Source organism: Apus apus, chromosome 14 (genome assembly GCF_020740795.1).
Source record: "Apus apus isolate bApuApu2 chromosome 14, bApuApu2.pri.cur, whole genome shotgun sequence".
In the NCBI taxonomy this organism is placed as follows: Eukaryota; Metazoa; Chordata; class Aves; order Apodiformes; family Apodidae; genus Apus; species Apus apus.
In genome coordinates, this window is record NC_067295.1 from 8,716,548 (window position 1) to 8,732,409 (window position 15,862).

Below are 15,862 nucleotides of genomic sequence, written 5' to 3' on the forward strand. Positions count from 1 at the left end.
GTATGTATTTACTTGGATATCTGGAGCCAACCTGGTGGTTTTTAAAAGTCTTTGTAGACAGACCAAGTTTTACACACAGACTTTTTGTTGTAGTTCCCCTTATGCTGTGCAGAACAAGGAAGCAGGTTGTTGAATGCTCCTTCTTTTGACTACAGCACAAATATTCAACTTTTCTAGGGTTCTGTGACGTTGATACTTATCACCAGGCAGGGTGTGTTTGCTGCTTAAAATGTGTTTTTTAGTTTTGTCTTCTTCATCTTGAGCTGTAAATGAATTGGGAGGGTGGCAAGGATGAAATGTACATTAAGAAAAATCTGCATGCTTTCTGGAAAATGACCACATTAAGTCTCTTTTGGTGATGTTTGTTTTTTTTTAATGCTAGCTGTTAAGGTGAACCTCAACCTAAAAAAAAAATTTCTTTGAAATAGGTTATGCTAAGTTTGCAGCAGAGAGCACAGAAACGGGCTAGTTATCTTTTACGACTTGAAGAAATCAGCCCTTGGTTGGCTGCCATGATGAACACTGAAATAGCACTTCCTGGAGAAGTATCTACCAGAGACACAGTCACAATTCATAGTGTGGGCAGCACCGTCACAATCCTGCCTACCAAAACCAAACCTAAAAAGCTGCTTTTCCTGGGTTCAGATGGCAAGAACTATCCCTACCTGTTCAAAGGTAAGAAATTGTAGTTTTGTTTGGAAGATGCATGGTTGCAATGTGTTTCACCTGCCTGCATCAGATGGAGAAAGTCATTTGGAGCACGTGCTCCGTCTCTTCCCACCTCCCACTTCATTATATGTTTTCAAGGAATTTTCCCTTGTGAAGCTATAATTCAGGGGCCTTTTAGATCCCTTCTTTATATGGATCACACCAGGAGCAGTGTTCTCATTGCATATGGATCAGATTAGCTGGATGCACGTTTGCAGAAGCTTGAGGTAGCACCCAGAAGAGAACTTCCAAGGCTTCCTGCCTTTCCTGAAAGGGAAAGACGCGTTCATTGTTAGTAGCTGTTGTGTACTGCTCACAGAGGGGGCTGTCATAAACTGGTGATTCTAGAGGTTTAGTGCTATGTAAACATTTAGGTTTAGGCTGAACACATCATCCTTAATCTGTGTAATTTAAAAAGCTGTTTGTAGTCTGAAATGAAGCAGGATTTCAAAACAATGCTGAATTTTGGGTTTCAAGAAAGGATTTTATTTTTTTTTTAATCTAGAAACTAAATTTTAAACAAAATAAATGTATTGTAGGCTTGGAAGACTTGCATCTAGATGAAAGAATCATGCAGTTCTTGTCAATTGTGAACACGATGTTTGCTACTATTAACCGTCAAGAGACACCGAGGTTCCATGCGAGGCACTACTCGGTGACTCCTCTGGGAACAAGATCAGGCTTGATCCAGTGGGTGGATGGAGCTACACCTTTGTTTGGTCTTTACAAGCGGTGGCAACAGCGAGAAGCTGCTTTACAAGCACAAAAGGTAGCAGCTATGTTTTATGCTGTTAGAATAAGTAAGAAAGGAAACCTTTATTCTGAATTGCTTTGCAATTCTAAATACACACAAATGATTGTGTTTTGTTCTTAATGTAGAATAGTTCTGTGTATGAATATATCTTGGGATTTCACCAGATGTCAATGAAATTGCATATATGTATTTATATAAATTACAGTATGTAAGATAAATATATGTAATAACATCATAAATACGTTCTGGTATGGTAATTCACGGAGAACTTGTTTTGAGCAGACAGAATTAACCTTGGTTAACATTATTTTAGTTGCACATCTCATTCTCTTGCTCATTTCATTTGAAGTAATAGTTTTCATTTTTTTTATGTTTACCTTGGTAAGACTAGAGTTAGGCCACAATGATGTGTTTTCAGTGTATTTAGGCTTTTTTAACTATTGAATTTTGAAAGGATTCTCTATGCTGTAAAAATCATCCCCCGTAGACAAGAATATTTATTTTCTTTCTCACCAAAACTGAATTTGGGTTACTTTTCTGTGGGAAGGAGCTGCAAAACATGAACTATCGTTTTTACCTCTTCTAGGCTCAGGACTCTTACCAGACTCCTCAAAATCCTGGAATAGTGCCTAGACCGAGTGAACTTTACTACAGTAAAATTGGACCTGCTTTAAAGGCAGTTGGGCTTAGTCTTGATGTGTCACGTCGTGACTGGCCCTTGAACGTCATGAGGGCTGTTCTAGAAGAACTGATGGAAGCAACTCCTCCAAATCTCCTAGCTAAGGAACTCTGGTCATCGTGTACTACACCAGATGAATGGTGGAGAGTTACACAGGTGAGTTAGAACAGTTATATTTCCCCTTTGAAAGGCTGTGTTTTTAATGGGATGAGGGGCAAAAAATGCCTGGGATGTGTTCAAGCAGTGATACTTGTGAGCTATCTAAGCCTAGGACTGATGAAGTTTCATGTAACAGGAAGTGTTGGTAATTGTACCATCTGGAATAAGTGGGTATTTACCTCATAGCTCTACATTATTATACTGGAATTATCAGCCTAAGACATGAAAACTCTTGTAAGATATCATCAGGCAACAAATAGAAAACAGCTTGGAATAAATTGGTTTTGATTTGTCTTACACTTAAAATAATGTTTAAAGATCGTAGTCAGTCCAATGTGTTGGCAGAGGATTCCCACAAATAATTTTTTCCTGAAACTCTCTTTAAAGTCTTATGCAAGATCCACTGCAGTTATGTCCATGGTTGGCTACATCATTGGTCTTGGAGACAGACATCTGGATAATGTTCTTATAGATATGACCACAGGAGAAGTTGTCCACATAGATTATAATGTTTGCTTTGAAAAAGGTAATTTAAAAAATGCTCTATGTTATTCAAATAAAAGGTTTCCTTTCTTGATAATTAAAAGAAACAACTTACATTTTTATCTTAAAGGGAAAAGCCTTAGGGTACCAGAGAAAGTTCCCTTCCGGATGACACACAATATTGAAACAGCACTTGGAGTGACTGGAGTAGAAGGGGTTTTCAGGCTGTCTTGTGAGCAGGTAAGCTTGGAAACCTGCAGAAGACTGAGGGGCTATCACTTGCCAAATACTCAGTACTTTCCTATTAAACATTCTGCTGTTGATTTATAAAGCCTTCACCTTTTCTGCTGTGATTTTAATTAAACTTATTTTAGCTACATCCTACAGTAGGTCTTTAAGAAATATTAAGGTGTGAGATAAATACATATGTAAGTAGTGGTACAGCTATAATTCAGGGGAGAAGGGGGGCTTGGAGTTCTGGATGTAGCATGTTTTGTTTTTCCTGAACTTTTTTTGGTGAAGTTTAATTTTTACCCTTTTTCTTCAGGACTTATAAATGCAACTGTTATGTTTTTAAGAAGAAAAAAGCTCTAAACAAAGGAGAGTTTTCTTCCTCAAGTGTCTGTTGCCAGAGTATAGAGTTTGTGTGGAAGGCTAGAATGCAGTCTCTAGCTTTAATGATGTTGCTGCAGGCTGGCTGCATTTTTTATATCCTGTAGTGGTCTTCCCATCTTGGTGCTGGTTAGGGATAAGTAACAGATTTTGGTACCTGCTCAAGTATTTTACATTTTAAATTCCACTGTTTTACAAGAATAATACAGAATCAGAATGAGTCTGTTGAAAATCTGATGCAGGTCCTTCATATTATGCGTCGTGGAAGAGAAACTTTGCTTACATTGCTGGAAGCTTTTGTTTATGATCCTCTGGTGGACTGGACAGCAGGAGGGGAAGCAGGGTTTGCTGGAGCTGTCTATGGAGGTGGTGGCCAACAGGCTGAAAACAAGCAGAGCAAAAGAGAAATGGAAAGAGATATTACACGGAGTCTCTTTTCTTCAAGAGTGGCTGAGATCAAGGTGAGTTCACTATAATAATGTTCTATTTATAACCAAAGTAGGCCCTATGATTTAATTTCATTTATTTGCATTTTGGGGGTGCCGGAAGAGGTGGCAGTTTAGTACAGTTTACAAATGTTACTGAGTCAAACTGAGTTTGCATTGAAGGAAGTACTTATATGGAACTTACAAGTATTTAGTTTTCATTTTCTGTGTGCTTAATTCTAAAACATGTTTTAATGTTTTGCCTGAATCTGTGTTAGAGAAATGAAAATAGAGGTTCAGAGGACAGTCTTAAACTAAGTGTCTTTAGGCTTTAGCACTTGTAGCACTGGAGGCAGTCCTAGATGAACAGCATAATCAGTGTTAAGTGCTGCCATAGACGACTTTCTATGACCTGTTTGAACTAAGTCCAGTTCTATAATGTCTGTGTCTTGGTTATAGGTTAACTGGTTTAAGAACAGAGATGAAATGCTTGCTGTGCTGCCAAAATTGGACAGTAGTTTAGAAGAGTATCTGAACCTGCAAGAGCAGTTGACAGATGTAGAGAAGTTGCAAGGAAAACTACTGGAAGAGATAGAATTTCTGGAAGGTGCAGAAGGAGTGGATCATCCCTCCCACACGCTTCAGCACAGGTACAGAGGAGCCAGGAATCTGTCAGAAATCTCACAGTTCAATACGGCTGGTGATTTAGTAATGTACTTAAATGTTAATATATATATATGAGAGAGATTAATAGCTGGGTAAAAACTGTTTTTACAGTAAGCAAGTCAATCCTTGTGCAGAAGAACTACTGAAACCATTTTCCTACTGAATCATCTTACTTCTGTCCTGTGCCTCACACTCCATCCATATTACCAGTGCTAGTCCATGTTCCACACTTGACCCTCAAGGCCTTAAGAGACAGACTGTGCTGCATGTGGTGTCCCATCAAATTAATCCACATAATACAGCTACCAATAAATAACACAATCTTTTCATCTAAATGTCTAACTATTTAACTTATTTTTCAAGTTTATTTTAAATTGATCAAGGATTTAAGAATTGCATGAATAAGCATATGCATTTATTATTTTGTAGCAAAGTAGAATTAATTAATAACACAACACTGTTAAAGCTTTATGTAGTTGGTAAGAATATATTCATTTTCTGGTCAACAACGTCCCTGTATTATTCAATATATTTTTGTATTCAATATAGTTAAGTTTTTTTTTTTCTTGTAGTACTTACTTGATTCTGTGGCTTCGATAATTCAGGTATTCGGAGCACACACAGCTGCAGTCTCAACAAAGAGCTGTCCAGGAAGCAATCCAGGTGAAGCTGAATGAGTTTGAGCAGTGGATAACACATTACCAGACTGCTTTCAGTAATTTAGAAGCAACACAACTTGCAAGTCTTCTTCAAGAAATTAGCACACAAATGGACCTAGGTATAAAACAGTATTTGTGGGGGTTTTTTAATGGTTTGAAAATAACTAGAGTTTAGTATCAGGAGACATTCTGAGTGTGCTCTAACTTAAAGGCAAGTACCTCTATATAATAAATGAAAAGGGGGTTCTTTGAAGGGTGATTTCAACTACTTCAAGGTTTTTGTGCCAACTTGTCTGTCTAACTCTAGCTGAGCACAAGATTATTCTCTTATGCTCAAAATTCTCAATACAAATTCTTTGTGCCTCCTCTGTCACAAATAGTAGAGTATTTTTGAAAATACGTTAGCACTCAGTACTTGTATGCTATAAAATGTGTGTGCTTGAGAGGTCTGTCTTAAATTTAATTATCTTTCTTAAAAGGTCCTCCAAGTTATGTCCCAGCAACAGCGTTTCTGCAAAATGCAGGCCAGGCACATCTCATCAGTCAGTGTGAACAACTGGAAGGAGAAGTTGGTGCTCTTCTCCAGCAGAGAAGATCTGTATTACGTGGTTGTCTTGAACAATTGCACAACTATGCAACAGTAGCTCTTCAGTATCCAAAAGCTGTGTTTCAGAAGCACCGAATAGAGCAGTGGAAAACCTGGATGGAAGAACTCATCTGTAACATGACGATAGAGCGTTGTCAGGATATCTTTAGGAAGTAAGTTGACAGAATAATGAGTTGTTTGAAGAACTTAATTTTCAACCTACTTCAGGATTTAAGTTTTCTAACTAAACTGAATACTTTTGCAAGGTCTGATCTAAATACAAAGCAGGACCAGATTCAAAGATGAGTTGTAATTCCAGAAGTTTGGAGAAAAAGATGAGAATCTACTTCAAAAATGCTGTTCCAAAGTTTAATCCATGTACTGCAAAAGAAAACCAAGTATTGTTGCCCTGTAATGAACAAATGAAGGACAATATTTGTGACTTTAGTGTAGTCATATTTAGGAGTTTTTTAAACTTGTAGTATTTAAAAAACACTTAAGCCAAATAAATACTCTTTTATTAAAGAAGATTTTCAAGGAATTGTTTGTTTTTTCATCTAAAGTCAGGCCATTTCGGCATTACTATTGCTAGGCTTACAAGATCTGTGTTTTATTCAGACATTTACATTGAAACCTGTTTCCTTCCTATTTCTTCTATTCACTTGCTTCAAGGACTACTGATTGTCCTTACAAATAGTTATGAAATACGTTGCATGCTGGGACTCTATCCAAATGTCATTAGGGTGGCCATCAACTGCTGTGGTATTTAGACTGGATGTGGAGTAGGTGATGTAGCACCTGTTCAAATGTGGAGCGTTTTTCCTACCCACGCAGCAGAATACAATATGCTAGCCCTTGAGAAGGGAGAGGTTTATCATTGTACCCTTGCTTCACAGGTATGAAATGCAGTATGCTCCTCAGCCACCCCCAAGTATGTGTCAGTTCATCACCGCGACAGAAATGACTCTGCAGCGCTACGCAGCAGATATCAATAACAGGCTGATCAGGCAGGTGGAGCGGTTGAAACAGGAGGCAGTTACTGTGCCTGTTTGTGAGGACCAGCTGAAAGAAATTGAACGCTGCATAAAGGTTTTCCTTCATGAGAATGGAGAGGAGGGCTCCCTGAGCTTAGCCAGTGTTATCATCTCTGCTCTTTGTACGCTGACGAGGTGAGTTGCCTCCTGTGACCTTTTTTTGTCTGCGCTGATGTTTGAGAGCACATAAAAGCAATAATCAAGTGACATAATTGTATGTGGAGAGTGCAGGAGCAGGCAGACACTGTAACTAAGTGTTGTGGTTCATTTAGGCGAAATCTGATGATGGAGGGTGCAGCGTCTAGTGCTGGAGAGCAGCTGGTTGATTTGACTTCAAGAGATGGAGCCTGGTTCTTGGAGGAGCTTTGCAGCATGAGTGGGAATGTTACGTGCCTTGTGCAGTTGCTGAAGCAGTGTCATCTTGTACCCCAGGACTTGGATATTCCTAACCCAATAGAAGCATCAGAAGCTGTTCACTTAGCGAATGGAGTATATATCTCACTTCAGGTGATACTTAATTTTATGTTACTTTCTCTTTACTCATTCTCAACTTTCTAAGACTTCAGCTAAGGCATTCTTAACAGCTTTTTCCTTAAACAGCTAAATGTTTGCTTCTGATACTACTGAGATTTTTTTCTTGGACTTCAGTCTTGATTGCTGTTATTTGGCTGAGCTGACCAAGCATTTGCTACTGCCATTTACGTTTTGATTGGCTGAAATAAACCATTTTTATCTATACATGACAAATTGTAAAAACTGCCATGTAAGTAAGCATAAGAAAAAAGTTAATATCAGATTTATATAGACATCAGTTTCATGTCTTGCTTTCATTCTTCTGTTGCTGACAGCCCAGAGCAGCTTCCAGACTTCAATCTGTGCTCTGTTTACTGTGCCTGCTAGGCCTTACTTATTCTTGTCTGAAACAAGCAGTTTGAAACAAATTCTGTTTTGCAGGCCCTTGTCTCCAAGATTAGGAAAGGGAAAAACACATTTCTAATTTTGTGTTTTAGATGTGTTTCCACTTTAATAAAATAAACATTATTGGCAGCTTGAGTAAAATATTTGTGGAAGACCTAGATGGTTTGTAAACTGTGGCTGGTGTAAATAGCTTTTTGAAGCTTTTAGTTCCACTGTATCGTATTTGAAAAATACTTTCCTCCCAAACTGTGTAACCACATTGAGAGCTTTCTTTCTTTCTTTGCTCCTTCAAGTATTCATGTTTCAGAGCTTTTTCAAAAACATGCTTGTAATTTCATTGCATTGCAACTGAAATCTTTCACCCACACATTGTAGTCCTCCCTGTGAGCTCTTAGATAAGATGTGTAGCTCACTGGACAGTCAAGATGACTAATCTTTTTGGTGTGTCTTGACTCATTTTGGAGACAGGGTACATTGGTTGGTTCCTTTTGCAGCTATCTTTAGCCTTTTGATGCATTCTGCTTGGGGAATAGTGCTTTATGCCACTTAAGGTATTGTTTTTCTTACCTGCAGTGATTTCTGTGACATGAGTGGGACTCTAGGAAAATAATCACTGTCTGGGAGGTTTTTGATTCTTTTATCTTGCCTAGTCCAATCAGTTTAGCAAATCACAAATGCAGTAAATAATTTAAGTTCCTCATAGTTATGTAATGAGAAAGATAAGCTAAATAATTTTATGAAATTTATCTGTGAAGTGTGATCTCTGTACCACTAATCTGCTGAGGATTGCTGTGAGGTGTTGCTGCTGATGCTGTTGAGCTAGTTGTTGCTACATTGTGCATTGTCAAATTGTTTAATGTATTCCTGCTTTCTTCGAATTTAAGGGGGGGAAAAAAAGAAGTAGATATTTACCCTTGGCTGACCACCATCATGTTGTCTTTTAGACAATGTCTACTGCAGGGTAGCATAATACTAACGTTAGAAAGATGTTGTATATGATACTTTTGAGAGGAGAGCATTTCTTATGTTTACGTACTCTCTTCCCAACAGGAATTGAATTCAAATTTCCGACAGATCATTTTCCCTGAAGCACTTAGGTGCCTGATGAAAGGAGAGTATACTTTAGAGAGTATGCTCCATGAATTGGATAACCTGATTGAACAGACAACTGATGGAGTCCCTTTGCAAACATTGGTTGAATCTCTGCAAGCCTACTTACGAAATGCTGCTATGGGACTAGAGGAAGAAACACATACTCATTACATTGATGTTGCAAGGTAAATAACTTTTTTTTTTTTAGTTCAGGTATGAGAGAACTAAGACTGCAGAACATGAGTTTCTCCAAATGTTGTTACTTGTTTGAGGTACAGGTTTTTCTTTGCCAAGAATACCCTTAAGCAGAGTTCAGTGTCTGAAGTGCGCATTTCCTCTCCCTATTTGTGTGTTTATCTGCACACATACAAAGATGTAGAGAGCTGTGGCAATTTACATTTTTATCTGCTTAAAGCTCACTATCTGTAGTCAACTTTTTCTAAAATATGTAGTTGTGATTTAATGTTTGAAGTTAAGGGATGCTAAAGATAGGGACTGGTCCATTAGTTTGTGGGAGGCACCTGTGAAAGGGAGAGCTTGTAACCATGGCACTCCTCTTGTCAGGAGCTTTGGTGAGCAGCTTTTGCATGATGCATCAGTGACTGGATTAAGAAGAACATACCATAAGCAAAAAAAGCTGCAAACAAACAAAAAGCCTTGTCCATCTTGTAATGTGAGACAGCACCTTTCTGGGAAAGTGCTTAGTGGACAACTGAGCCAATTCAAAAGCTTCCTGCCAAGTAGAAGTGATCTAGCTGCTTCTCTTGAGCCAGTTACGGTGGCTTCATCAGTGGTACAATGAAGCTTGCAATACTGGTTGAAAACAATTTACTTTTTTTCTCTTAGGTTAATTTTCTTCATGGTTTACCCATTGGCAAGCCTGCTCAGCCTGTTAGTTGAGGATCAAAAGTGAGATAAGGGAGGGAGAGGAAAAGACCACCCTTTCAGGACCGGCAAGCTGTTAAATCATCTCAGCCATAATCTGAGACCTCATCCTCCACCTTTTTACCCCATACTCCAGTCAGTCAGTTATATATGTGTATGTTATAAAAGCAATACTTGCTTTTCAAGGAAGGAAAGGTGATACTTATATCACTTACTTTTCACAACTTTTTACCATGCTCATAGGAAGTACAGTCTGTGTCCTCGACCTGTGTTTTAAGTTGGCTTTGTAGCTGATCCTTTAATAGTCCTGTCATATGTGGTATCCTTAACTGTTCTGATGAGACCAGCATTAGGATTCATGTGTGATGTATGAGGAAGAGCCTGCAAAAATTTCACCTTGTTAAAATGCAACTTAATTCCTATCTGCTCTAGCTGGGTGATCAATCAGTTTAAGAAAATTCTTCTTTTTTTTTTTTTTTTAGTAGACTAAGCAAAACCATGTCAATTTTCTTTTTTTAAGGGTACTTCATGCACAGTATGGTGAGCTAATTCAGCCAAGAAATGGTTCAGTTGATGAAACTCCCAAAATGTCAGCTGGTCAGATGCTTTTGGTAGCGTTTGACGGAATGTTTGCTCAAGTGGAAACTGCATTTGGTTTATTGATTGAAAAGGTACAGATTTGTTCTTTTCAGAGTACTCGTTTAGTCAGGAGTATTAAAAGTTGTATAAAACCCAAACTAATTGTTTCCTTTACATTGCTCAGCTAAACAAGATGGAAATACCTGTTGCTTGGCGTAAGATTGACATAATTAGGGAGGCCCGCAGCACCCAAGTCAACTTCTTTGATGATGACAACAATCGGCAAGTTCTAGAGGAGATTTTTTTTCTGAAGAGGCTGCAAACAATCAAAGAATTTTTCACACTTTGTGGTACCTTTTCTAAAACATTGTCAGGTAAAGAAATCTTACCAAAGACTCAGTATTGCACTGACCGCTTCTCATCCTGGGTCATATATGAAAGGTTACATTGTAGTAAAAGTGACCATCACTTTACATTCCTCTCTAAAGGACAAGTATGCTGAAATGAAAAATTAATACCTGTAATCTTGCTGGGTTTATAAATCTGATAGTATTTTTCTTGATGCATCAAATGTTTGTAACAAAATTTTTTTTTTTTCCTTCAAAAGGGATCAGTTCACTTGAAGACCAGAATGCAGTAAATGGACCTGTTCAAATTGTCAATGTGAAAGCCCTTTACAGAAACTCATGTTTTAGTGAAGACCAAATGGCCAAACCAATCAAGGCTTTTACAGCTGACTTTGTGAGACAGCTTTTAATTGGACTTCCAAATCAAGCTTTGGGACTGACCTTGTGCAGTTTCATCAGTGCTTTGGGTGTTGATATCATTGCTCAGGTAGAAGCTAAAGACTTTGGAGCAGAAAGCAAGGTTTCTGTGGATGACCTGTGCAAGAAAGCTGTGGAGCACAACATCCAAATTGGCAAGTTCTCTCAGTTGGTGATGAACAGGGCAACAGTCCTGGCCAGTTCATACGACACGGCGTGGAAGAAGCACGACCTAGTGCGCAGACTTGAGACCAGTATTTCATCTTGCAAGACCAGTCTTCAGAGAGTACAGCTGCACATTGCCATGTTCCAGGTAAGCCCACACCACATGTTAATTCTCTCCAATTTGTGTCAGTGGAAAATGAGCTTTAGTTACTGTGTCTGAGCACGAGGACTTTGTATTTTGTTGAGTGAGCTGTAGAGCACGTTAATGGATTTGATAAAGTATTTTGGGTTTTAATTATTCTGTAAATTGATAAGGGAAGAAGTGTTACAGCTAGCTTCTTTTGAGGCTAGCTGCTTTACAGGATGCAAATGTGCCAATGTGTAAATTTTTTTGAGTGAATATGCCTAACTTTTTCCAATAACCATGAAGTCATTTATTAGAAAAGAAGTCATTCACTGGCTTTCTTACTAGCAATGTCATCCCATTCTCCCCCTTTTTCAAACAGACTGTGACTTTAAGGGAGGAAGTTGCTTAAACCAGAGAGGGTGTGCCTTGCTGAATGTCATCTTGCACCTTTCTTTCAAAGTTTTACTGCATTAACTTTCTCCACTGTTTCACCTCATGAAAAAGTACAACAGCAGCAGCAATCTTGAGAATGTTCTTCTGAGACTTTAGATAAATGCCATGGTGTACCTTGAACTAGTATCTTGTTGTGTTCTAGGATCATTGATCTTCATTTTGTAGTGCTTTGTAGTTTAAGGGTAAAGACTTTCTCCATGTCACCTAATAAACCATTTCATAGACAGGTAAGCAAAATTGTCTTGGTTTTAGGGCATCACAAGTGAATTGTTTTTTAATACAGATGGATTTTATCTTTAGATCAAGGAAATGTGTAAAAATCAGTTCTAGTAAGTTAATGACTGATTAATGGTAAAAATATCCAAGCCAAGAAAACATAGCTTACACTACTTACATAACTTAACACTCTCTGATTTAGAATTCAAGATATGCTGGTATCATCTGGCACTTGGCCCTTTTAAGACACCTTTACTTACAAAGTGTCCCAGAGTACTAGAATTGCTGTTTGAGAAGCAAAATCTTTTGTGCTGAGTGATGTTGATAATGGAGTATTCCCATTGTTTTCTTACAGTGGCAGCATGAAGATCTCCTCATCAGTCGCCCACAAGCTATTTCTGTTACTCCTCCACCTCGTTCTGCAATTTTAGCCAGCATGAAGAAGAAACTCCACACACTCAGTCAGATTGAAGCTTCGATTGCAACAGTCCAGGTACTGCTATTTTTTGGGAGGTTTGTTCAGCAGCACATTGGAATGTGACTTTTAAACTGCAGAATTATCTTCTACCTCCAGATTGTGTTATCTCTTCTGCTACTGAAGCACAAGTTTAGTGCTTGATCTCTTTCAGTCTGTCTGCTGTATAATGTTACAATGTTGGATTTTTGTGATCTCATACAAAATATTCTCCCTTAAATGTCAGTAAATTATTTCATGAGTGAAAATATGAATATGTGAAAGTAGCTTTCCTTCTCATGGCTGATCAGGCTCCTGTTCTTGAAGTTTGTCTGACTTAGATCATTCTTACTAGCATTTTCCTGGCTAAGTGTCAAATGCTTCCTTTGTAGATCTGAGCAAATCAGTTATTCTGTGTGTAGGTTCCTGTGTGTTGAGGCTTGTTTGGTTTTTAGACTTTTGGGTATCAGTAACACAAAATGTTTAAAATAAATACTACTTAGCTTCTTGAATTTTTAGGAACTTTTTGGTTTTTTGAAGATTATTTCTAAAACAATCTGGGACTCCTGTGATTTAATACAATTTTTAGTGTAGAAATTTGACTACTTATAATTGCCTTTGTTATTACTTTTGTTTCTGGTAGGTTAAAATCTAGGCATGTGACTTCATTTCCATAACAATCAAACCCAGTTGTGATGTGTGCTGAAAATAAACCTTTAAACAGCATAAGCTAATGTTCTAACATTTGTCAGTCATTAATACTTTATTATTTGATATAAATATGGGTATAACAATGTGTCTGTATGTGTTATATATGCCTAACTTTTTTTTTAAGTTAGGCAGTTAGGTTTAAGATTATAAGCATCATCATGGGTTATCTGTATCTTCATTGTTTGTTTTTTTCTTCCCCAATCAGGAGAAACTAGCAGCACTTGAAGCAAGTATTGAGCAGCGTTTAAAATGGGCAGGAGGTGCTAATCCTGCACTAGCACCAGTCTTGCAAGATTTTGATGCCACTATTGCTGAAAGAAGAAATCTGGTACTGAAAGAAAGTCAAAGAGCAAGTCAGGTACTATACACAAGTACAGTTCTATTGACTTTTAAGTGTGTTTGCTCTTTATTTCCTATTTGATATTTATGTAGAAGATAATTTTTTTCTTTCCCAGCCTGTAAAGAGCAAACATAGATAAGTAAATACTTCTGGGAATCATACCTTAAAATCAATATGAATCAACTCTGGGACAATTGCTGCAGGGCTGTATGACCCTGAAATGATATTGCTGCTCTAACAGGGTGGCTTTACTGCTGCATTTAAATTCTGCCTTCTAAGGACATAAATGCGATTTGTATAACAGGCAGTTTAATTGGAATAATTTTTTCTCACTCTTGATTTTCAGGTCACTTTCCTCTGCAGTAATATCATTCATTTTGAAAGTTTACGTACCAGAACAGCAGAAGCCTTAAACCTTGATGCTGCATTATTTGAACTTCTCAAACGCTGTCAGCAAATGTGCTCGTTTGCGTCGCAGTTCAACAGTTCAGTCTCTGAACTGGAGCTTCGTCTGCTGCAGAGGGTGGTAAGTAAAGGTCAAAGCAAGTATGTAACATTTCAGAATCATGAGTTCTCAATTCTGTCTTTCATTCTAAATCAATGCTATGTATACCTTCTGCGGATTACAGAGTTTGTTCCATCAGCTGCTAAACACTTAGCAGTGGCATCTACACAGTAATTTACTTTTATCTCTGGATACAGATACAAAAAATGTTTCTGTTATTTTTAGGGCACTGGTCTTGAGCATCCTATTGGCAGCTCTGAATGGCTTCACTCAGCTCACAAGCAGTTGACCCAGGAAATATCTACACAGAGAACAGTCCAAACAGAAAGGGAACAGCAAATAGAAACAGTTTGTGAAACAATTCAGAACCTGGTGGATAGTATTAAAACTGTGCTCACGGGTCATAACAGACAACTTGGAGATGTCAAACATCTACTGAAAGCTATGGCAAAGGTATGCCTAAAACCTAATGGAGTTTATTCCTCAAACCCATATCAGTACAGTTTTAAGATAAATAACAAGTGTAACTGTTTTTCAAACTATCTAGAAACGGTGAAAAGTGTTCATGCACATGTGCTCAAGATGTAAAATTAATTTAATCTCTAAGAATTCATAAAGCTTTCTTTCTCCAGTTAGGGTAATCAGACTTTGGTTGAATTACACATTTTCTCTCATTTGACAGTTGAAACATTTTCTTTGTGTTTTACAAATCCTCTTTGTTTTTAATCAGTAAAACATTTAATCTTCAATTTAATTTTCTTGAAATGTAACTAAAAATGATTTGTAAGTTATTTGTAGTCAAATGACAAACTAAGGGGCTGAAAAAGGCTGAGGAGTGCTGAACTTGTTCTTGGCTAAAATACAGCAAGTAGTTAACCTTTTTGCATATCTTTGTTACAGGACGAGGAAGCAGCTTTGGCAGACGGTGAAGATGTTCCCTATGAGAACAGTGTCAGGCAGTTCTTGGGTGAATATAAATCGTGGCAAGATAATATTCAGACAGTTTTGTTTACACTAGTTCAGGTTATGGGTCAAGTCCGCAGTCAGGAACATGTTGAAATGCTGCAGGAAATAACTCCCACCTTGAAAGAACTGAAAACACAGAGCCAGAGGTAAGAAAGGCACCGTCTCTTGACGAAGGCATTTTGCTTATCCATTTGTGTATAGCAGAAGCACAGCATGGGGTACCCACTTGGGGGTTGTATTAGAATGCAGAAATCTTTTTGCAAAATGTGGCTTAACTTTATTTTTGAGTTTTCAATAAGTCAGTAGGTGCATAGATATTTATCAACTCTTATGTTTTCTAGTGTCTACAATAACCTAGTGGGTTTTGCATCACCCTTAGTCACGGATACATCAAATGAATGCTCAAGCCCAACATCAGCTGCTACATATCAGCCAACCTTTGCTGCAGGTAATACTTGAAAAAGCACAACCGTTAAGATGTCAGGAGGTGACATTAGAGAGGGAATTAGAACTTTTATTAAATTTTGAAATACAGACCATCTCTATAAGATTATAAAAGCCTATAAAATTCAAGTCATTCCGCATACGGTGCTGAACGGCCGCGTGATCGTAGCCTTTAAATAGCCATCAGGATCTGGATTCACTCCAGAAAGCCCAGAATATATGGAATGCATTGTCACTTATCAACTGAACTATAATTTCTGTTGAAATTAGTATGAAAATTTATGATGAAATCTGAATTAAACCTGAAACCCCAAAAGCATTTTTGTTTGCAAAATTTTATTTCCAGTTAAAAACATCAATAAAGTTTCTCATGAGTGTAGGTGTACTTTTCTTTAAAGGTTTATTCTACTGTCAATATGTTGACTAAGTGCAGGTTCCTGATTTCTACCAAGAATTGTATTTTATAGCTGCCATACAA

General features: G+C 37.8%; 1 protein-coding gene across 3 annotated transcripts in view; it reads left to right on the forward strand.

Moving 5' to 3' along the window:
* Positions 1–15,862, forward strand: part of SMG1 (SMG1 nonsense mediated mRNA decay associated PI3K related kinase) — a 65,027-nt gene that overhangs the window by 46,562 nt on the left and 2,603 nt on the right. For all 3 annotated transcript variants that reach the window (XM_051631698.1, XM_051631700.1, XM_051631699.1), the window contains 21 exons: positions 429–675; positions 1,248–1,477; positions 2,049–2,297; positions 2,688–2,826; positions 2,914–3,023; positions 3,638–3,856; positions 4,280–4,470; positions 5,092–5,264; positions 5,625–5,904; positions 6,628–6,900; positions 7,038–7,272; positions 8,734–8,960; positions 10,181–10,331; positions 10,424–10,613; positions 10,847–11,316; positions 12,320–12,457; positions 13,335–13,487; positions 13,816–13,995; positions 14,200–14,427; positions 14,875–15,086; positions 15,282–15,388. In XM_051631698.1, coding sequence (XP_051487658.1) covers positions 429–675; positions 1,248–1,477; positions 2,049–2,297; positions 2,688–2,826; positions 2,914–3,023; positions 3,638–3,856; positions 4,280–4,470; positions 5,092–5,264; positions 5,625–5,904; positions 6,628–6,900; positions 7,038–7,272; positions 8,734–8,960; positions 10,181–10,331; positions 10,424–10,613; positions 10,847–11,316; positions 12,320–12,457; positions 13,335–13,487; positions 13,816–13,995; positions 14,200–14,427; positions 14,875–15,086; positions 15,282–15,388 — 4,402 coding nt within the window. The remainder of the gene's footprint in view (positions 1–428; positions 676–1,247; positions 1,478–2,048; positions 2,298–2,687; positions 2,827–2,913; positions 3,024–3,637; positions 3,857–4,279; positions 4,471–5,091; positions 5,265–5,624; positions 5,905–6,627; positions 6,901–7,037; positions 7,273–8,733; positions 8,961–10,180; positions 10,332–10,423; positions 10,614–10,846; positions 11,317–12,319; positions 12,458–13,334; positions 13,488–13,815; positions 13,996–14,199; positions 14,428–14,874; positions 15,087–15,281; positions 15,389–15,862) is intronic.